At 33.0% G+C, this 23,237-nt stretch overlaps 1 protein-coding gene across 3 annotated transcripts; it reads left to right on the top strand.

Annotated features, from left to right (window-relative positions):
- Positions 1 to 1,011: 1,011 nt before the first annotated feature.
- LOC126739383 (CLK4-associating serine/arginine rich protein) lies at positions 1,012 to 21,099 on the top strand. 3 transcript variants are annotated; one of them, XM_050445039.1, is made up of 11 exons: positions 1,015 to 1,303; positions 1,359 to 1,453; positions 1,518 to 1,813; positions 7,804 to 8,086; positions 8,142 to 8,302; positions 8,609 to 9,023; positions 14,664 to 14,954; positions 15,301 to 15,352; positions 15,523 to 15,592; positions 20,309 to 20,414; positions 20,574 to 21,099. In XM_050445039.1, the coding sequence occupies exons 1-11, from the start codon at positions 1,205 to 1,207 to the stop codon at positions 20,902 to 20,904; spliced, it is 2,199 nt and encodes a 732-aa protein (XP_050300996.1). In that variant the 5' UTR covers positions 1,015 to 1,204; the 3' UTR covers positions 20,905 to 21,099. The 3 variants fall into 3 exon arrangements, with proteins under 3 accessions (XP_050300997.1, XP_050300998.1, XP_050300996.1); XM_050445041.1 differs by lacking the exons at positions 20,309 to 20,414; positions 20,574 to 21,099 and adding an exon at positions 19,554 to 19,588 and having other exon boundaries at positions 1,013 to 1,303; XM_050445040.1 differs by lacking the exons at positions 20,309 to 20,414; positions 20,574 to 21,099 and adding an exon at positions 19,554 to 19,821 and having other exon boundaries at positions 1,012 to 1,303; positions 15,301 to 15,592.
- Positions 21,100 to 23,237: the final 2,138 nt, after the last annotated feature.

Below are 23,237 nucleotides of genomic sequence, written 5' to 3'. Positions count from 1 at the left end.
CTATTCAACATTTGTTTCTGATTACAAAAAAAAACAAATTAAAATTAGGTAATTACTATTATATTTAATAAAATAATAAATATGTATATCTATACCGGGTGCTGCATCTCATTACGCACCATAGGAACTACAATGTAAAAATAAAGAAATAGAAATTCCTGCTTCCCTAATTGCTTTAGCTAAAAAGTTTATAGGACCTTTTTTGTAGCAAATTAATTTTGTTATAAGAAGGTATTTTTATAAAACAAGATATTTGAATCGTGGAGGCAAAATTGTCGAAAATTTTCTTCCCATTTTCTCTTTCCATCACCTGTTTAGTAATTAGGAAACAAACATTACCTTTGTTGAAACTTACTACAGTATCAAATTTCTAAAATGATTTATTCTATACAGGAAAAAGTAGAGATGATAAAACTTTATTATTCTGGAACTAGTACACGGGAAATAAGTGCTTTATTTATAAAATAGTTATGAAATAGTGTAATTATTAGTTTAAACTTGGTACAGTAGTTTATTGCAAATAAATATTGTTATATTGATTGATATATAGATTTTTGAAGTTTGAAAAGGTAATGTTTGTTTCTTAATTAGCAAACAGGGGATGGGAAGGGAAAAGGGAAAGAATATTTTCGACGATTTTGCCTCCACGATTCAAATATCTCGTTTTATAAAAATTCCTTCTTATAGCAAAATTAATTTGCTACAAAAAAGGTCCTATAGACTTTTTAGCTAAAACAATTAGGGAAGCAGGAATTTCTATTTCTTTATTTTTGCATTGTAATTCCTATGGTGCGTAATGAGATGCAGCACCCGGTATAGGAAACTGTGAATAAAAGGAAATCCACATTTGTCCAATATTTGAAACTCCCGCTAATTTTGTAATAGTTTTTGCGTCCTGTCAAAAGGTGGCGCTTTGGTGGCGCATTTTAGTGTCAAAACTGGCGCGTGACAGTTAGTAATACCTGGCAACACTGATCAGATCTGTCATAAGAAATTCTGTCAGTTTGTATCCAACCACCATTTCCCCATATTTCTAGTGTTGTTGCATTTGTTAGGTGTCAAAGGTGTCAAAACATTTTTTTTATACGTTTCCTTCCTTGGAATGTAGAGTGCTTCAGGCTTTTTTCAATTTTTCCTGAAGAACAATTTCCAAAAGGTCTACGAATTCGCGAATGTTTTTAAAGTCTGCAAAATTAAGACCAAAATGTGGCACGAAGCTAGGCGTCAAGAGAGAAAGATCCGAGGGATGTTGGTTGACTATAGGAAGCGGGCGGAAAGACGGCGAGATTTTTATGAAAGAATTGTAAGTATTTCTTCTATTATTTGAAAACTATTTATTTAGTCGTGTTTTAATCCAGAAAGCTGATCCCACTCAGTTCTTACAAATCCATGGCCGGCAATGCAGAATCCATTTGGATCCTGCAGTGGCAGCTGCTGCGGACAGTGCTGTAATGTAAGTTTTATTTTATTAAGCAATAATCTTAAATTGTTAAAATGAATATATTCATTATATTTAGGATGCCATGGCAAGGGAATGAAAATAACCTCATAGATAGATTTGATGTGCGTGCTCACCTCGATTACATTCCAGCTGTTAAAAAGGAGGAGGAGTCTGAATTAACCTCAGAGGATCGCCAAGTGAACTATGAAAGATATAGAATTGTGGCTCAGAATAACTATCTAGGTATCTCTGAGGAGAAGTTTCTTAAGCAGTTACATTTGGAAGAACAGTTTGGGTATACGGAGAACAAAAGTAAAAAAGACTCCAAGGGAACGGGTGTTGCAATAGGCTTTAACTATGAAGAAGGTACAGGTGAGTATCTCTTTATCTGATCTTTTAAATGATAAGCCATCTGTTATTTATTTAGTCCAAAAACTAATACAGGTAATTTTTTTAATTACTTCTAGTGCATGAGCTTTAAAGTTCAAATTCTGATCTATTCAAATGTCCAAATATTGAATTTGGATGCTTTTTCTATAGTATTTTCACTCACCTTCATGTATAGGTTTATTGGTAGCTGCCTTTAAAATGATTCCCTGCTATAATCATTACTTTAATAATTTCTAAATCACAACTGACAACATAAAAATATTGCTTTCTATTTGTAATAGAAAACAATATTTAAGTTAATAATAGTTGGTTACCATTTAATAAATAGAGTAATACTCAATAAATTTATATTGGAAAATAATGAGTGTATAAAAATTGTATGCAAGAATCAAAAAATTTTAATTTCAGGTCGGGATCTTTGATAGTTTTATACACTTTGAAGAAAGAAGTTACCATGGACTAGCATCATTTAGTGCAACAATATTAATAGTAAATTTATTGCTAAACATCTTCTATTTTTTCAGTCAACTCCAAATAGTATTTCTTCAAAGTGAATTGGTTAGCCAGGGGGTTTTAATATTAAATATTTGACCAAACACTGCTTTTTTAGAGTAGACAATAAGTCACTGTGGCTAATGTTAAGCTAATAAAACTCATACAAATTGATGTTTCACAAAATCAACTAACTCTATTATTGTTAAATATTCAAGCCCTGCTCTTAGACCACTTGCTGCACTTAGGATCACCATTTGGGTTGTGTTTAACTGAGATATTGTGAAAATCATTATTTATGGTCCAGATTTCTTTTTGTTTATTTTTCATCTTAGAAATTTGACCACTGTAATAACCAGATTTAGTTGATTTTAAAAATTATCTATAAATTCTATAGTAACTTGCAATAATTGGATGCAGTTCATAACACGACCAAGCGCCAAAATCACAATTTTGGGAAAACACAAATAAGTTTCAAGTGGCCTTAAAAGTAGATAAATTAGAATGAAGATCTAGTTTTTGCAAGATATATACAAGGCACTATTTCAAATCATTTTACAAAAGCTTTTAGCAAAAAATTGAACATTTTAGAAGTTATGATAAAAATTGTCTCTTAGTCTTGTAATGCTTTTTACATATTATTGGGTATTTGTATTTTACAAAACTGAACCGCACGCCAAATTTGTCGCATAGCTCTTTTATGCAAAGCTAGTTTATTCTAAAACTGTATATTTTGACTAAGAGCCCTACTTTTTATTTAAAATAAAAAGTTACTATTTAAAATGTTACAGTTCTAAAAAAACTTTTTATTTTGAGTCAGCCTTCCTTAGAATACTTTTGGTTGATCGAAAACCTAATCAGCAGTAGAGCTGTTAGTTGAAACATATAGTTTAAAAATAAAATAAAAGGATCAATAAAATTAGAGTAAAATTAAATCACCTTTTAAAAACTTTATTTACTAATAATATATGCTATAAGCAAATTAAAACGTCAAAAAAAAACTGCATATTTCTTCGGAACATTACTAACTACCCAAGAATTCTATTCAGCTTCATCCTCAATGTCAAAATCCGGCTGCCCATCATACCCTTCCAAGTCTTCCTCAATAGTTGGATCACCTACGAGGTTTTTATAAAATATTTTTGCATCTTTTGGTATCAGAGGAAGCAAAAACTTTATGACTTCCAGTTTTTTCTCTGGAATAGGCTTTCCATCTGGCCATAAATTTTCAAGTAGATTTTTAAAGTTGGTTTTTGAAGTTTTCTTATTTTGTGGTCTTCCACGCTTTTTTTCTATATTAATTTCCTGGTGAGTTTCATCCTTAAGAGAAGTTTTAACAAATATTCTGAAGGGACTGTCTTTTCGAATTTCGATTTCTTTAAATTGAAGCCAATTTATTTTATTGTTTGTCACATCTACTTTTCGATTAACAATATTTTTTTCGATTTTAGTAGTAGAAAAAAATGTTCTTTTTCCATTTTATGGACAAGTGGATTTTTCTTGCGCCATGATTTCATGATATTTATATAGTCATCAGCTGTATACAATATTTGTTGTAGTTTTAATGCGCATTCGATATCTCCAAAATCTGTGTCTCTGTTAAATCTGTTAGGTAGATAACTATGACCAGATGTTAAAAAACGCAACGTTATCTTTTCTATTGAAAGATTGGAAAACAGGCAAATAACACAATGGACATTCGACACACTCCCGAAGCTTCCCCCGAAGCGACTCCGCGAGCGCCCGAACAGGGTGACCTCGACACATAACACACCGCTCGGAAATACTCGATTTTGTTGAGACGAGAGAGACAACAAATCGGAAATCACTTACCAGAATACGTACCGAAAAAACCTTTCGAGACACTGAATTATCGGGGTTGCCAGCGCTATTATTTTACAGGTAATATACTATTTTTTTAGGTGATCGAATGATACCATCCGATAAATCGTAAAAAAAAATAATTAAAAAACAAAACTAATTTCAATAGCTGTCTTATTATTCTTTTTAGTATATGTTTCCTATTTAATGGTTAGGTTGAGTTTTATTGGGCTGGGTTGGGTTTGTTGGGGCTGAGCTGGGTTGGTAGTGATTTTTTTTTATATAAAAAGGCACTGGGTGCAAAAAGGACCTGTTGGGTGAATAATCATTTTTCATAAGAAAAACTGATTGCGCAAAAAAAAACGAACAGGGGTAAAATTTTAATATTTTTTATTTTCTTTTTTCAAATGATTGAAAAATGATTGAGTCTCCGACAACGAATTTATAATAAATACGACATACATTAACTTTTGTAACTGTTTAATTCTTTAAATTCGTACAAAAAAACGGCGTTCGATAGGATAGTAAACTGTTACCGTAATTTGTATACATTCCAGCCCTGATAAAACTCAACAATATGAATGAAAACTTGGCTCAATCTAAATAAGGCTGTAATATATGATATTCTCTAAGAACCTGTTTCTTTTCCTACTTATAAATATTATTAACTTATAACTCATTGCACTTTTTTATGACACCAATTCATATTTCTTCATTGATTTCTGAATTCATAATTCATTCATTCAGAAATAATGTTAGTCACAAATTACTTGATAGCAATAAGTGTGTGTATAAGTAAATTAAAAACTGGATAGTCTATTACAGTCCTTTTGGTTATTCAGTATGTTATATTTAAGCTGACACACTATAGTTTATAATCCAAATATCCTCGGAGGCATATGACTTCATCAAAATCATCCAGTTTATCCAGTATATTATCCTAAATTGCACTTTTTCAAATTTATTAGTCAAAAGTAGTAAATATAAACACTATCACCACACCTATGCAAGTCAAATGGAACTTTGTTTGCCATAATTTTACACAAAAAAACTTGCACTTTCCCAAGTGATGGTACGTTTTTTTGGCGTCAAATTCCTCTTCACTTCGCGATAAGTATAATGCAGGTATTTTATGTTCTAAGAAGAATCACAGGATAAGAGGCCAAGTAGTAAATTACACAAAGTTAGTTATAGTGTTTCTTAATCAGATCAGGAAGTATCATCCCAGGTCCTTTGTAGTTATATCTTAAAGCTTCAAATATACTGAAGAACTCACAACTCACAAATTAATAACTTTTGGCAAACTATCGATAAATATAAACTAATTATTGTAAGCACGACTCGAATGTAAACAAAACAATATACCTATACCTAACCCTATTTTGTGTTAGATGACAACACTACAGCTATTTCGAATAAAAATTGGCTGACGTGTAAAAGACCCAACCGATCATACTCGAACGTTTAAAATATTTCGCGGGTATTGTGTCGAATGTCCATTATGTCGAATGACGATTGTGTCGAATGCACCCGTCTCGAAAGATTAACTTTAAACATTGTCATAAGGAATAAAACCATTTTGATGTTGCGATTTTGGCCACCGCAGCTGTCTGACCATAAAATCAGATGTTTACAAGCAACCATATCAGCATTTTCTCTTACATGCCGAAGTAAACTGGAACCCACTTCTTGAGCCCCTCTACCTGCCATACCTTCCAATCATAAATAACAATACCCTTTATTATTTTTTCCTGCGTGGATACCCAAATTATATAACCAGAGCTTTCTTTTATAAAAGACAACACTTGTCGGTATACGAGGAAGAGGCAATATTTTTTTCTATATAAAAGGTGAGTACTTCAAGGTGTTCGGCTTCCTCGGCCCTTTTTCTGTCTGCGTTTGCATTTCTCGTCTCACTAGCTAAAGTTAAATGATTTTGTTTTTCCATTTTATACCTATTTTGCTCTTCAAGATTTGTCGTATTTTTCAAAACTTCCAGTTTGTCGCAAGAATTGCAAGTGTCTTTTTTTAGTGGCTTTCTCTTAAGATTAAAATTACTCAAAAAAATCTCTTTATATTTTGAAAATGAGATTGGGCTCTCAATTCTGATTTTTCCTTGTACAGGTTGTACATAACGTTTAATGTAGTATCCGATCGTAGATACATGCAGCTTGTTTGTTCCCTAGAATAATGTGACTTGTACTTTGGAAATTGATCAATGTGTCGGATTACTTCTTGGACTCTATCTTCTGATACTTTGTTTTTCCCGCCGCTAACAACTCCTCTCATATCTTTTACTTCTTCAACTCTGTTTTTTAATTTTAAACAAGTATTAACCTTAGCACTAGAAATTCTCTACGTTCTCTAGTCTAATTTAAAATTGCATGTGCAATAACAGACGTTAGTGCATTAAATGACACATCCAAAATAATACAAAAATAAGAATACAAACAAGAGGCCAATGATATTAGGGATCTATTTTTTATATTTTTCTATTTGCAATACTAAACCAAGCACCAAGTATCTTGGCGTTTGGTTCGGTAAAGCGAAATTTCGTGACATTTAGTCGCTTTATGCAAAATGCATCTAGTGTTATAAACCGTTTGGCGCTTAGTTTAACTTAAAATTATGTCCTTACTATAAATTTGTACTGTTCAAGAATTTTTTTGTAGATAAATATAGTCTTTGGCCGTTAGATGGCGCAATAATACCCAAAATTCAAATTTGGCGCTTGGTCGCGTTATGCATAAATAAATAAATAAATAAATAAAAAGGCCTTTATTTTATACTCGGCGAAGGGCAGCATGCTGTTAACTTAACCGAGTGCACATAAATATTACAATAATATTATTACTATTACAAAAACACATAATTATTAAGTAGTTACTAATAGAAAATGTTAAAATATACAGAAGACAAAAAAAAAAATTAACTATAACTTACAAAGAAAAATACAAATTTTACAGCTTAACGACTACTTGACATCATAATACTATATATATGCATGACCGATTTAACAATACAAATACTTATTAAAAAAATTAAATAGAACAATAGAAATAAAATTAAAAAAAAAAAAAAACAATCCCAAAAAAAGTTGAAATAAAATCCAGTTGAACCAGTTGACTGTTTAATTCTAAGTTATTACTTTATATTATTGCTATTTTTCTCGATATTTATTGTTGGCTTTCAATCAATATCTTTTTTAGGTTGTTTTTAAAGGATTGGAAAGACTTATCAGTACAGTGACTAATAATATATTTATTTATTAGCTTAAATGATAAATCCCTGATCATCAATAAATTTCTTTAAATAATTCAAACTGCAGAAATTTCCCTGCCACTTTAAGGCCATTACTGAGCCAGAGTTTAGGTGTTTTAGCCTTTTTTTAAATTAATAGTTTAATAAAGATAAGACATGATTCAAAAGTAAAACAGGGTGCTCGAAAAAATCTTTTATTGGTCATGAGGGGGAATGATAGAGATAAATGACATAAATTTAATTGCTTGCAAAAACAAACTGAACATTGAAATATCTTATCTTCCAGTAAATTATTAAAATTTATTTAACTGTTACAAAAAATTCATTGAAGCTAAAAGATTTCTTCATAACTTATATAGTTTTTGCCTTTTATAAATAATACTTTTAACACTATACAGCAATTGCTGGCCCCCAACCACATGACACTCAAGACGAAGACAATTCCGATGATGAAAATTCCGACAGCGACTTGGACGTTGATCTGTCGATAAACATATCGAAAATCGATCCCACTCAGGCCCATGAAATGAACAAAGCAGGACAACAATTTGGTATGGCCGGCAACGATTTCTATTCTTTTCTAACCAACGACATGGAGGAGGCCGAAACTTATAAATTGGCAAAGGAGGAAGAGCATGAAAAAGCTTTATATTCTGGACGTAAATCAAGAAGAGAGAGAAGGTAACATGAGTGGTGATGTGTTTTATTGTTGTTTCTTTTTAATATGGTGTTTTAGGGCCCATAGAGAGAAACGTTTGGCCAATAGGAAAATTAGCCCACCAAGTTACGCGGCAAAGGAATCTCCTACTAACGCCTTGAGGGATGAAAGTAAATCGCCTTCCAGGTCACCGTCACCCGACGATGGGGAAAAAATCACTTATATTACTTCATTTGGAGGTAATTTATTATAGACATTAATAATTTTGAGCAGGACCAACCCACGGTACACTATTTATTTACTTTGTTCTTAAGAAGATTTTACTTGGGTTAATATATTTTTTTAAATTAAATCCTATAAAGCTAACACCTGTGGCTTGCATTGATTCTAAGATGTAGGTTTACCAAAAAAAAAATAGTAATAAATACTTATTTCAGCAATTTACACAACATATATTGGGTATAATTTTTTAGGATAAGCCCAACTTGAATGAAATATTTTATTAACAAATTTTTGGACATAATTGACTTGAGAAATCTTTACAGATGATGAAGAGGTAAATAATAAACCAACGTACGCGGACAAAGTGAAATGTGGAAAATTTAAAGGACGTAGTGGTAGCTTTGACCGTGGGGTTTTTTTCGATAAAAAACGTAGTTCGACTACCAAGGAAGTCGTTTACGACAGAAGGAAATATTCGAGGAGCCCAAAACGGTCGAGAAGCAGGTCGTGGAGCAGAAGAAAACGATCGAGAAGTGGATCTGGAAGGGGTAGATCTCGTCGATCTAATTCTCGTTGTAGATCGATATCAAAGCGAAGCAGAAGCGGATCTGTATCTTTAAAAACCAGCAGGAAGAGTCGTTCTAGGAGTAGGTCGAGGACCAAGAGACCTAGGATTAGGAGTTGCTCTGGAAGTAGTAAATCAAGGTCTAGGAGGGTTAGGAGCAGGTCAAGGCAGGCGTAAGTTTAATTTACCGTCTGTTACCCATTTTCTAGATATTTGCAAAAATTCAACAATTTAATCTCTCGAATAATTTAAATGTTGAATGATTTTATTATAATTATTAGTATTATTATTCCTATGGGAGATAACAAGAAAATTAGCTAAATCAGTTATTAAATGGAGACAAGAAAATTGCAATTTTTAGAAGATATTTCTGATAACTCTTAAAAAAACATAAATAAGAATAATTTCTAATTATCATAATTTATTTTAAAATACATTGATCAAGAATAAAATATATGAAGTTAACAATTTGGTACGATTTTGTCTTATTGTACATAGATGGAGCCATAAAACTTAATAATTTTTTATAGAATCCTGTGTTTTTTTTTGTAATTCTTAATCCTTAAGGTTTCTAAATTTTTGGTAAAAATAATAGATTACCGGCTATGATAATCACTAATCTGTATCTTATTGCGAGTCCTCCCAAATTACTTCCAACTTAAGGTTACGTCTTTCCTTCATGTTTAAAAATGAACCAAGGGTAAATCAACAATTAATTTAAGAAAAAAGTCATCCATGACTCTTTAAGATACTATTTTTTAATCCAGGTTAAAACAATCAATAAAAACTTTAAATCTACAGTATCATTTAATATCTTCAATGCAGTACTTATGGGGATATGTTTCGCCTTAAGCGCAACATCAGACCTATACAGGGTGATTCAAAAGTAAGCGGCATCCTTTCAGGGGCGTAATCCTTGTATGAAAATAAGGCAAAAAGTTCATATTAATATGAGTCCGAAATTGCTTCCTAAGGGAGCTACGCCCCTTTAAATAGGACCCCTTGAAGACAATTTTTTCTCTATAACTTTAAAACCCTTTAGAATTAAATTTTGAAAATTGGTGTACTGCATAAACATTTCGTTGTGAATAAGATTCTAAATTTAAATTTTTTAAATTTTATTCAGGTGCGTCACATGCGGGGGTTGGTAAGGCTAAAAACATCCCTTTTTCTTTTACTCTTTAGGTTATTGTGATTTTGTTTGAAAATTATAAAATTTTAGAGTCTTATACGTAAAAAAGGTACTCTTAGTTCAATTCGATAGAGCGTACCATTTACGAGAAAAGCGACTTTGAAAATGTTCTGATTGCGTATGTTTATTGATGAAAATTAATTCGCATTACGATCGACAAAAAAGACACTTTTTACTCACATTTTATTTAACAATTTATAGAAGGTGTTCAAAATTATTATCATTCGCGTCACGGCAAGCTCTTAATCTTTTTATTAGATTATGGTGCACACGTGGTAGAATTCTTGGATTGTTTTTAATTGTCTGAAATCCTTCCTCTATTCTTTGCCTGAGAACATCAATATTGGGTAAAGGGCGGGAATAAACTAGTTGTTTTAGGTATCCCCATAAATAAAAACCAAGGGGGTTTAGGTCAGGAGACCGTGGTGGCCATGGCACTGGACCCCCACGACCTATCCAGCGGTTTTGATAGGCATTGTTTAAATGTTCTCTAGCGAGAATGCTAAAATGTGGGGGAGCACCATCGTACATAAACCACATTTGTGCTCGTAATTGAAGTGGTAGATTTTCTAATATTTGTGGTAATTCATTCTGTAAAAAAATTGTGTAAATTTGTCCATTAAGTCGTTGCGGCATAAATACAGGTCCTTTTAAATGCCCATCGATTATTCCCGCCCACACATTTAAACTAAACTGCTGCTGATGTGCCTTCTGTACCGTAGCATGAGGATTCTCATCCGTCCATAGGTGGTTGTTGTGGAAATTGAAAATTCCGTTTCTTGTGAAGCCGGCCTCGTTAGTAAATAAAATTTTCTTCTCAAAATTTTCAAAAGCAACGCGGTTTTCTTCTAGCCAATTACAGAAGTTTATACGAGGAAGGAAATCTCGCTCTTCCAAAGCCTGAACCCGTTGAATATGATAAGGATAGAGTAACATATCGTGCAAAATTCTCCATACGGTTGACTGAGAGGACCCTTCTTGATTTGCGATGATGCGAGTGCTCAAAGATGGATCTTCTTCAATACGATCTAGCACGCGTTCTTCTAATGCTAGGGTTCTGGCATTTCTTGATCGCCCAACAACTTCCTGTCTTTGAAATGTTTCTTAAGCAAAATTTAAGTAGATATTATGCGATATTACTCACATTTTTGAATTTACCTGTTTCCCTTAAATTACGATCACTCTTGCGAAAACCGTACGGTGTGGCACTCGTCGATTAGGAAATGCCTCATGATACAATCGTCTTGCTTCAACACAATTACCAAATGCTCTTCCAAACATAATGTGAATATCAGCTTGTTCTTGATACGTAAAATCCATGTTTGCTTTTTAAACTTAGAAACACAAAGTACCAAACTCAACAAAGGCAATGCCCTTCTTATTAATAATAAATAGTAATTTGTGAAACACTCTATGAAACTAATTTTACTTTGACAAAGTAAATTGTATTTTACAATGACATTTATCAGTCATTTAAATGCCAAAAACCAAAAAACAACCGCCAACTTCGTTTTAAATGCGTATCCAGTAATTTTATTATGTATTAAACATACGCAATCAGAAAATTTTCAAAGTCGATTTTCTCGTAAATGGTACGCTTGATCGAATTGAACTAAAAGTACCTTTTTTACGTATAAGACTCTAAAATTTTATAATTTTCAAACAAAATCACAATAACCTAAAGAGTAAAAGAAAAAGGGATGTTTTACCCTTACCAACCCCCGCATGTGATGCACCTGAATATAATTTAAAAAATTTGAATTTAGAATCTTATTCACAACGAAATGTTTATGCAGTAAATCAATTTTCAAAATTTAATTCTAAAGGGTTTTAAAGTTATAGAGAAAAAATTGTCTTCAAGGGGTCCTATTCAAAGGGGCGTAGCTCCCTTAGGAAGCAATTTCGAACCCATATTAATATGAACTTTTTGCCTTATTTTCATACAAGGATTACGCCCCTGAAAGGATGCCGCTTACTTTTGAATCACCCTGTATATTTATATACAAATTATAAAACGACATTATATTCAATATTGTTTTTGTTCAACAAGGGTTCTTGTTTAGTCGTGATGAATAGAGCTATTACGTAAGGAAAGTATTAGATTTTTTGAACACCGATAATTTTGAATCCTTTTTGTTTGATCATTTTGAAGCTATTAAGTTTACTTGCTTTCCCCGAAAATCGTTAAGAAAAGATTGAAAACTGATGATGAGTTTTCATGTCAGGGATGTATTTGAGGAGCTGAGACGTGATTCGAGAGAAACACCAGGTACAAACAGCACCAAGATAATACAGTGTGAAAACCTGTAAACGATTTTTTTTTAATTACAAAGTTTAAAAAAACATAGCATTAGCCCTTACATAACTTTAGCTGATATTAACTTGTTTTGATGTAGGAATTTTTTCACAGCTGTCTTATTTTGTAATAAAATATTGATTTTATGTACCAAAAACAACATTTTGAAAGCAAATTTTTAACTATTTGACAAGTAGCGCGTAAGTGTAAAAATATATATATTACTTAATTCATAACTTTGTTTAGGTGTTATTATGAAGAAAATAAATTTCTGCAGAATTGCATTAAATTATGAGGAAGTTTTAAGAAACTCTTTACGAGTCTATTATATTTTTTTTATATTTTATTCAGATAGGAAAAAAGTTATTCAGAGTTAAAGTCAATTAGGTTTAACCGAAATACATCGGTTTAAATGGGCAGTTTGTTAAATATCTACATTTCTAGCCTCAAGAACAAGCTGAACATATCCATGTTCATTTATTTATTAAATTTATAATCTTCTCGACGCACTGCTGCAATCTACTTTTCACAACGCTCAATTTCATATCATTTGTAAGAAAATCGATAAAAACTCACTCCTCTATTTTGTCCGACGACCCGCTCTAATTTTTTTTTGCACTTTTCAGAGCTTATTTAGCCGAATGTTATTTGTAAACAATGACACTACATAATACGCTACAATAAGCGCACTACGTTGCTGTCATGCTCGGCCACGCGGTGGCGTTACAAGAGTTACTTCATTAGTTTATAGGCCTGATGATGCGCTTAAGGCGAAACATGTCACCATAACTACCCCATTGAAGACATTAACTGATACAGTAGACTTAGGGTTTTTATTTCTTATTTTAACCTGGATCAAATGATTCACACAACAGGTTTAACTTTTTAGGAAAGAATATCCTTGTTGCTATCAAGAAATTTAAATAATGGAAAGCTTTTATGATGGTATGATAGACTTGTTCGACAAATTTAATATCAATGGCGATTATTATTCCCAAAAATTCAGATCTGCCGAAATTCTGTGCCCTCTATAATAAATTTAGATTCTATTTATTACTAATTAGAAGTTACTTGGGGGACAGAAAACAGTCTTTAAAAATAAATAATGAGATTAGTGAACCATCTTATATAAAAATTGGAATTCCACAAGGAACAGTTATTGGACCTATAGTCTTTATAACTTATATTAACGCTCTTACCAATCTTAAAATACATGACGGGTCACTGATATCATAAGCCGATGACACGGTTGCGGTGTTTCACGGAATTTCTTGGGGAGACACAAAAAAAACTGCAGAACTTGGTCTAGCAACAGTCAAGAACTGGCTGGATTCTTTTAAATTAAGTCTCAATAGTCAAAAAACAAACTATATTGCATTTTCTATAACAGCTGCTAATCGCCCCAGCTTTCAACAAATTAAACTTGAATTAATTGATATCAAGGAAGTTTCATTTACTAAATATCTGGGTATCATTGTGGATAAACATTTAAAATGGGACCAACACATTCTAAAATTAACACAAAACATCCGTAAACTTATTTATCGATTTCATATTTTGAGAAATATCTTAAATGAAAAACTACTAATTTTAATTTATAAATCCTTGGTTGAGTCCTTGTTAAGGTATTGGGTGATTGTCTGGGGAGGTCTATACAAGAATTGTTTAAAACAACTTAATGTAGTACAAAACTTTATTTTAAAAGTTATATACAAAAAACAAAAAAGATTTCCTACACAACAATTATATTCTGAAGAAATTTTTAATATACGCTCAATTTACATATTGTCAACATGCATTTATACACATAAATCAGAAAAAATCAAGAATTATGTTAGTCATTCCTACACAACCCGAAATAATATAAACAGACACCTAAAAATACCAAACATAAAAAAAACTATAGGGCAACGATTTTTAGGATACTTGTCCCCGAAATTTTATAACATCTTACCAAACAGCTTAAAAAATATAAATAATATTAAAAACTTTAGTAAGGTCTGTAGAAAATTTATTTATTCAAATATAGATAAATTTAATTTTTTTAAATAGTTTTGGGAAGGGAAATTTTATTGGAGAATTTTTGTTTAGTTGTAGATTATGGTTAGTTATATTTTATATTATTACTCAAATTTTGTGATTTCTCAGCATACACAAACAGATGTTACAACATCTAGGTGTATGTTAAAAACAATGACTGTTAACTATTGTTATTGAATATAATTAAGTTAAAAAAAAAATAAAAAAATTGTTATAATATAACCAAAATGATTAATAAATTTGAATTTGAAATTTGAATTTGAATTTAAATATCCATTTTTCTAGGTCTCGCGATCGTAGATCATCATCGCAGTCATCATCGCCTCTTTCGAGTAGTAGCAGCAGCAGCAGCAGTAGCAGGTCTCGATCACTGACCAGGTCGCGGTCAAAGAGTCGCTCCAAGTCAAAATCTAAATCCGTGGAACCAATGGAAACTTCCTCGAGAAGTCCGGTAGCGCCGAAACCGCCGATAATCCGATACTACGGCAGGAAGAAGAGCGACGTGAGCTCGTCGGAATTGAGCAGCGCGGACGAAGAAGAGGAGGACATAGATTTAGACAGCAAGGCAGATAATCAGTGAGTAATGTATCTATTTTATCGCAGTAGTTTTAGTTATATATTTTAGTTATATGGGTTTTTGAGTGACGACTTAGGATGAAATTTATCACAGGGTGTAAGCTAAATAAGCAGCAGATCAAACTTTGTTTTGAGGCCATCTTAAAACTCGGATAAAATATTTTTAATAGGTTCATATATTTTCATTTAAAGATTCAGAAATAGAATTTATACTACTCTAAAGATCATTCATAGCCTTTATATCCTCAAATGAGATTCTGAATTATGAAGTTGATGAAGTTATTTATAATTTTATTAGTAAAATTTTCAAAACAAAAAGAAAACGTCATTTTTCATTTTGTTTCAGGGGCAGCAGCGACTCAAACCGTTTTGGTAATAATTCTGGCTCCGCGTCCAAAGTCAGTAAGAAAAACACTACTAGAGTACCAAATAACTTTTTGCTCTTCCGACACGATCGTCGCGTATTTCCTACCAATAACTTCGTATTAATTTTTTTCCCATTTTTATTTTTCAGCATTGTTTTTTCAATGGTTGAACATTTTTATAATCACGTTTCTTCCCTTTTTAGAGACCATCGGCAACGTTATCTGTTATTGAAAGACTCAAGCTCAAACGACAGGCGCTCATTAATAGACAATGTAAGTTTTTGGCTTTTAAACTACAGTGAAAGTCGCTTATAGCGGCGGTGAAGGGACCACGAAAATTACGTCGCTATATCCGACCTTCGTTATGTACGACCTGTTTTTTTTTCTAGCAAATTAATAAAAGATAGACTTTACGATAGCCAGAAGAAATAAAATTCGCTATCCAATTTGTTTAAAACAATTTATTAACCACTATTTTACAAATTCACAACATTTAACAGATACATATGTATGTATGTAGTACCTACACCTTTTCCAGTTTTAAGACTTGAAATAATCTGTGTGTTGTAATTCTACAACGGATAAAAACTGTAAAATCTAAAATTGAACACAATTTAAAATAAGTTAATCCGCGGCAACGTCGCTTTTCTACCATGCCGCTACCAGCCTTTTGATGTTCTATAAATAACCGCCACCAGCGCGGCGTCTTTGTGGCAGTCGCTCGTCACCTCTCAGCGAGTCGCCTTTGAACCGTCTCGCGGTATCGTCTCCGTTTCAGTTGTAAGATGGAAGACACGCTCGCAGCAATTCAAAATTGAACTTTGTTGTTTTCTCTTGAACTAATTTAACTTTACAACAAAAAACCGCTGCAGAAATTGAAGGCGGTTGAGTGAAGCAGTAATCGGCCCCCATGGTGAAGCAGTTCTTCTTAAATCCTTAATTTTGTAAGTAAGGTCTCTCCTTACATAGGAGAGCGCTACAAGTGATTGGGGCAGTAAAAAACCTCCCCACATTTGTTGGTCCTACGAGCTCGGATATATTCATCGACTTCACTCAGTTTATGTTGTAAAGATCGCTGCTGTTTCCTGTTTAAAGTTCCTGGTTCCTCCTAATGTTCTGGGTCTCTCCTAGAGTGGATTGGTAACCAAATCTCCTAGTACACAGTACTCTCTCATTTAAATTAAGTTTTCCAAGTGGACAAAAAATTGTATGGAAAATCGCAAATCGCTAGTTAATGCGTAGTGCTCGGTTAGTGCTCGCGTTCTCAAGGACTTATTGGTAAGTTCGTTCCAAACTCTTTGTAAATACTCTTTTGGATTCATAAGGATAATAACTTTGCTATAAACTATTGTGTTAAATTTGTGCGTGTGCAAAAAATAAGGTTTAATCTCGGTTTAATAAGGTGCTCTAAATAAATCTCTTAGCTAAGTATAGCTTAAAGTAGCTCTGACTCAATCTAAAACTGTAAATTGGTTTACAATAACTACTCATGTAAACAAAAACCACTCGGTTCTCATAATTTGTAAAGTTTAACTAGGTTTTAACCTAATTATATGTTTTATTTACCGTTTTATCTTATCTCAGTTCTCTATATTTAATATAGTATATCAAATTCACAATGACAGAACCTAGGGAAAGTGCAGAAGCACCAGACTTGACAGTGGGTGCAAACAAAAGACTGGCTAGTTTAAAGGCTAGAATCACTCGTACTTATAACTGGGTGCTGCAAAACCCAGACTGTGACTCGATCAGTACTCTTGAAATAAAAAAGGAGCAATTAATCTCTTATTTTAATGATTATGAACAAATTCAACAAGAACTTGAGCAGTTTGACAGTACTTTAATTTCCACAGAAGTAGACGAGTGGGAGGCAAAGTATGTCACAACCCTTACTTTAATAAAAGATAAAATTTATGCACACACCTCTTCAAGATCTGGTTCTTCTACTACTATAGTGAATAATTCTAGTAGAAACACTGAAATTGGTAATTCACCAGCCTCATCAAGTGTCAAACTACCTCAACTATCAATAAACCCATTTACTGGGAATTTTTCTGAATGGAACTCATTTATTCAATTATTTTCTACGCTCATTATCCAAAATAATGATTTGACGGATTTACAGAGATTTATATATTTAAAATCCTACCTCAAGGGTGAACCGTTAAATCTTATTCAAAACATTGAGGTTGTTGATACTAATTTTCAAATAGCATTAGACACATTAAAGGATAGGTATGAAAATAAGTCTCGTGTTATTAGCCTTTTAATACTCATTGAAATATTTTTAGAAAAAGTTGATCATTCTACTCATAGAGCCTTCGAATATGAAATAGGTCCTAAGTCAATTCCCACTCTTGCTCAGTTTCATGAATTTCTGGAAAAAAGATGTGAAATATTAGAAAAGCTCAGCTTTAATGAATTTAAACAAGAATCTAAGCCATCTAAGGCAAGGGTTACCCTACATAATGCTGAAAACTTTAGGTCAACTGGCCCCTCGACTGGCCCATATTTAAAATGCTTGTTTTGTTCAGCGACAAATCACAAGTTATATCATTGTGATAAATTTAAACAAATTTCTCCACAGGATAGATTTAATTTCACTAAAACTCAACAGTTGTGCAGAAATTGTCTAGGCACAAAACATATGGTTGGGACCTGCAGCTCTCAGGTCTCGATGTCCGATGAATAGTCATACAAAACAAACTTTTTAATAGTATTAGTGGCTTGACGAGCTTCTGCTGCAGATGGAGGTTGAAATTCTTCCCCTTCTGAACCCTCATCTTCGCTTTCCTCTTTGTCCTGAGAGAAGGATAAGATGTCGTCTACAATTTGTTCTTCACTTTGTTCGATTGTCGCATACTTCCAAACTATTTTCTGCATGTAAGAACTCGGTCCATTGATCATCTGACAATGCAGCAGACTTTTTTATTACAGCCAGCGGAACCTCATCTTCCTCTTCAAAATTAACATTAATTAATTTAGCCAGTGGAATGTCATCTTCTTCATCAAAGCTATCATTTCTAACATCCTCACTTTCTACGAAGCCTCCATGTCTAAAACAGTTGGCAATTGTTTTTGATGAAACTCTATCCCATGCATTAGCGATCATTGATACTGCATCTAAAAGGTTAATACAACACTCTTTGCCTTGTTCAGCATTTTCTATGATTTTCATTAAGTGAAACTTTTTAAAATGCACTTTTAATGATCAAATAATCCCTTGGTCGATTGGCTGTAGAACAGAGGTAGTGTTTGCTGGCAAAAACTCGAGTTTTATGTTTTTTAAATTATCAACTTTCATATGAGCAGGGACAGTTGTCTACTAAAAGTAAAATTTTTTTCTTGGTCTTCACCAACTTTGCATCCCATTCACGAAGAATACTGACAAATAAATCAGAAGTCATCCAGGCCTTTTTGTTGGACTTGTACACGACAGGTAATGTCTTGATATGTTTGAAACATCGTGTATTTCTCGACTTGCCGATCACAATAAGTTTAGGTTTATCCGATCCTGTCATATTGGTAGCAAGTAAGACTGTAATTCGTTCCTTTAATAATTTTCCGCCGGTACAAGTTTCACCCTTGAATTTTAATGTCTTATCTGGGGTCAGTTTATAAAAAAAGTCCTGTCTCGTCGGTATTATATATTTCGTCATCCTTATATCCTTTTCGTATTTCAGGCCAGACAGTTGTTAATCAGTTTTCACGTACTCCTTGAGGCACACTGGCAGCTTCGCCACTTATTTTTCCAGACACTGTTTTATGTCTTTCACGAAAACGCTTAATCCAACTTTCAGAACATTTAAAGTCCACTTTACCCATAATTCTTCCAAAATCATTTACTTTTGCCTGTAATATTGGACCGCTTATGGGAGTTCCACGACTTCGCTGACTTTTAAACCACTTGAGTAAGGCTTGATCGATATCTGGGTGTTGAGATAACTTGAGTTTTTTCTTGCCTAATAAATTTTCGTTGAACGCTTCTTTAATTTTATCCTTGTTCTTCAAAATTGTGGATACACTTGAGTGAGATAAATCAAATTCAGTAGCTACAGTAGCATTACTTTCACCAGATTCAAATTTTGCGATACTAAGACCTTTTTCTTCAATTGAAAGAACTTTTCTTCTCTTTGACACCGAAGCCATTGTACAATGTTTGTAATCACAAAAACACAATCAAAGCACATACGAAGGTAAAACAACAATAAAAAGCAACATCAACCCTTTGTAGGAACTGTTAATCCACGCTGGACTGGAATAAACTACGCACAATACGTTTACGTCTATCATGCAGATGTTCAGAAATAGGGTATTCCCCAAAATCAACTCCTGTATTTCACCGCGGCGAGTCGTTGCTCGTCGGTTGTCGCAGTAACCGGTCTAAAAAATCCAAATTCAGCGAAATGAAGTCGTTAAAAGCGACTTCGTCACTATAACCGACGACGCTATAGCCGGACTTTTTTAGTATTGAAAATATACAAATCCAACCAAGGTTGATAACGGATTCAACCAAGGTTGAATACGGTCGTTTGGTGGTTATATGCGACATTTCGTTATTAGCGACTTTCACTGTATGTATTTTAATTTTGAAAATAGATGTACAAGGTGTTCATTAAGGTAACTCGTCACCATAACTCAGAAATGAATAATTTTTCTTTATTAATAAATATTAATCGGTTAATAGTAATTAAGAATAGTTAAGTTTAAATTACTAGTTAGATTAGAATAGTAATTAAGTATCTCAATTTACAAAAACCTCAATTTTAAGATAATTTTCGATGGGCAGTTGTAATACCTATAATAGAAATGGGATTTTGTTAACAGCAAGGATTTTTTTAGTGTATAATCGCATATTCGCAAAATGAAAAATTCCCGTTCGAGACCGAGTCAAATTTAATCTCGATTGAATACTTACTTAATAAAATTGAAAAAAAAATTGTTAACTTACACTAATTGTTTTGCTTATCGTCAAAATTATTTTTTCAGTTAAAAAAGATAAGATAGCAGAGTCTCAAAAAATAGAACGTGAAAAACAGGCACAACAACTCAGAGAGGACGAATTAAGGGAGATGGCTTTAAAATTACGTAGAAGGTAAGGTTAAGTTACGTCGGTATAAGGTTTTCTGGTATGAGAAATAAGGCTCTGTCGCTTTTTACGGCCAAACTCCTAGAGGGGTCACTTATTTATACCATCATGATAAAACAGTTATCAACAAATCCGGTATTCATTGTCATGTTTATTCATTTCTAGACAAAGAGAGCTACGCCACGCGTACGACCGAAGTTCTAGTTCGGACTCGGAATCAAGTCCTGATTCAAATAAAAGAAAAGATCGCGAAAGTGACTCTCCAAAGAAAAACAGCAGAGAAAGAGAACCAAGCAGAGATAAACGGATAGAAAGAACGAGAGATCGAGAGACGCATAGGAGGAGTGACAGTAGAGACAGAAACAGACGTAGAAGAAGTAGGTCCAGATCCAAAGATAGAAGCAGGAGATCCAGGTCTAGATCTAATAGAAGATATGACGGAGATAGGAATAGATCACCTGGTAAAGAGTCAACTAGGAAGTTGGTGGATTATTAAGTTACTTATGCTTTTATTTTGAAATGCCTAAAGGGATTTTTTTTTTTAACTTTAACTTGTTTGTTGTTTAACTGTAGATACGGTGGGATGTAACGAGAGGTGTTTTATTTTTAATCAACAACTGTGGGTAATTATTTTAAAAAATAGCTTTATAACTTGATTTTTTAGGGTAATAAAAATATGTATCGTAGGAAACCTGTAGTTTTTTTTAATTGTAAAAGTGTTGTTAAGTTTAAAAATGTAACAATCTACGGAGCCGACTTAAAATCGATGAATTAACTAAAGCAACCGGTTGACTACAGTCTGGATATATTTTCTCTGACAAAGTTCCCTTGTACAAAGGAGTGATGCCAAAGCCATTGCCACATTTACGCAAAAGTGTAAACTAGAGAGCGAGACTGGTTAACTAGAGAAACAATCATTGGTTGCACCCGATCTAGTTGCGCTCCTGTCTGCTTTTTTATTCTGCTTCGCGTTGTTAAACTTCTAGGCTTGGGTCATGGACAAGAATCGTCATACTGCGGTGTTAGTTTAGGCGTAACTTTGGGAGTATACGTTTTATTAGACTCGTGCAAATGGGTCAAAACCAGTTTTAGTTGTGTAAAAAAATCACAAAAAAATATTAATAAAGAAACATATTCACATTTATTACCGACCCTGCCGCTTGAACTAGCAAACATTTAAATAGAAATACGGTTATAGGTAGGGTTATACGCAGTATGTAAGAGAGGAAAATTTAAAAAAATAGAAAGCAACACACCCTATTAGAAAAATACTAAAAATAGATCAAAATATTCGTCATATAATTATGGTATTGGCAAATATGCCACAAATTTTTGGAGTTTCGGACTTCCTTTCCGTATATCATTTTTATAACATGTGAGTATGTAACTACGAGCCCTAACAACTATATATTGGGACAAACTGAAATACACATGTAATTTAATTTTTAATGTACTTCTATTTTCTAAACTTGCTTTTTTTTATGTAATATTGTTTAAACAGTTAATTAATAACAAAATCGATTCATTAGGAACCCAAAAACAGAAAATATCTATTCTAACACACCAAATTATTTAAAAAATGCTAATATTGGGTGGCAACTAAATAATGGGACAAACGCGAACTTCAATTTTTAAAATGGAGTAACGTCGCCCTTAGATTGTATAACTGCTTGAATACTTTTGGGCATTGATTGGACTAAGGCCTTACACTGTTCGGGGGTAAATTCATTTCAAATCTGCTCTATGTTGGCCTTAAGTTCTGGCAATGTTCTTTGAGGGTTGTTCCTTAATGTCTGTTTCATTTTATGCCATACTGTTTCAATGACATTAAGGCCTGGGCTGTTAGAAGGCCAAGAAATGCAGTTTATGTGGTGGTCCCCAAACCACTTTTTTGTAGTTTTGGCCGTATGACATGCTGCCCCATCCTGCTGAAATATGTAATTTTCATTAACCGTTAATTTCGCGATACTTGGAAGTAGGCTATTTTGTAGAATTTGTTGATATTTTGCAGCATTTACGGTGCCCTCTATAAACTCAAAACATCCTAATCCTCCAACTGTCATGCAATCCCAAGTCATTATTCGTTTAGGAAACTTTACGGTGCGTTTTAAACAGTCCTTATGGAAAGCCTCATCTTTTGTGCGAATCACACGTTTTCGGTAATCACCAACACATACGTCGAATTTTGATTTATCGCTAAAAATTAAGCGGGACCAATCTTCTACTGACCAGGACAATTTAGATTTTGCCCATATCACCCTGGCTTTCTTTTGTTTTGCTGTTAAAAGCGGTTTTTCCTTTGCCTATAAGAAAAAATGTATTAAAAAAGTTTGTTGTTTAATGTAAGATCTCCAATAAAAGGTTATTGCAGATCTTACATTAAACAACAAACTTTTTTAATACATTTTTTCTTATAGGCAAAGGAAAAACATTTTATTCATGCATTTATGAATCCACTTGCGACAACATTTTCTTGACAAATTATGCCCAGTTTCATGATTCCATTCTGCCGTACCGTATTTGTTCGACCTTTTTTGCATAATTTAACAAGCAATCTTTTATCCTATCAGAAACTAATTTTGGGCGACCTGGGCTATTCCTTTTCTTATGCAAAATTCCTCCAGTTTCCCCATAATGCTTTATTATATTAAACACATTACTTTTAGGAATATTTAGTTCATCTGCCACTTCACGTTTTCTTTTGTTTCGGGAAGAATTTTTAAGCACCAACTCGATTGATTCAATTTTTTGAATTTGTCGAGATACCACGCACCATTTTAATTAATAAAGGAGTGTTTGAGTTACCCAAACTGACAGCGAAGCAATTTC

This window comes from Anthonomus grandis, chromosome 8, assembly GCF_022605725.1.
Source record: "Anthonomus grandis grandis chromosome 8, icAntGran1.3, whole genome shotgun sequence".
NCBI classification, from domain to species: domain Eukaryota; kingdom Metazoa; phylum Arthropoda; class Insecta; order Coleoptera; family Curculionidae; genus Anthonomus; species Anthonomus grandis.
The sequence above is the reverse complement of the archived record's forward strand: the minus strand, read 5'-3'. Positions and strand labels throughout refer to the sequence as shown.

Bases quoted from the DNA above. Each gene is read 5' to 3' on its own strand.
- LOC126739383 (XM_050445039.1), top strand. From the start codon at position 1,205: ATGTGGCACGAAGCTAGGCGTCAAGAGAGAAAGATCCGAGGGATGTTG. The intron at 1,304-1,358 runs GTAAGTATTTCT...GTTTTAATCCAG, and splicing joins GAGATTTTTATGAAAGAATT to AAAGCTGATCCCACTCAGTT. The intron at 1,814-7,803 runs GTGAGTATCTCT...AACACTATACAG, and splicing joins TAACTATGAAGAAGGTACAG to CAATTGCTGGCCCCCAACCA.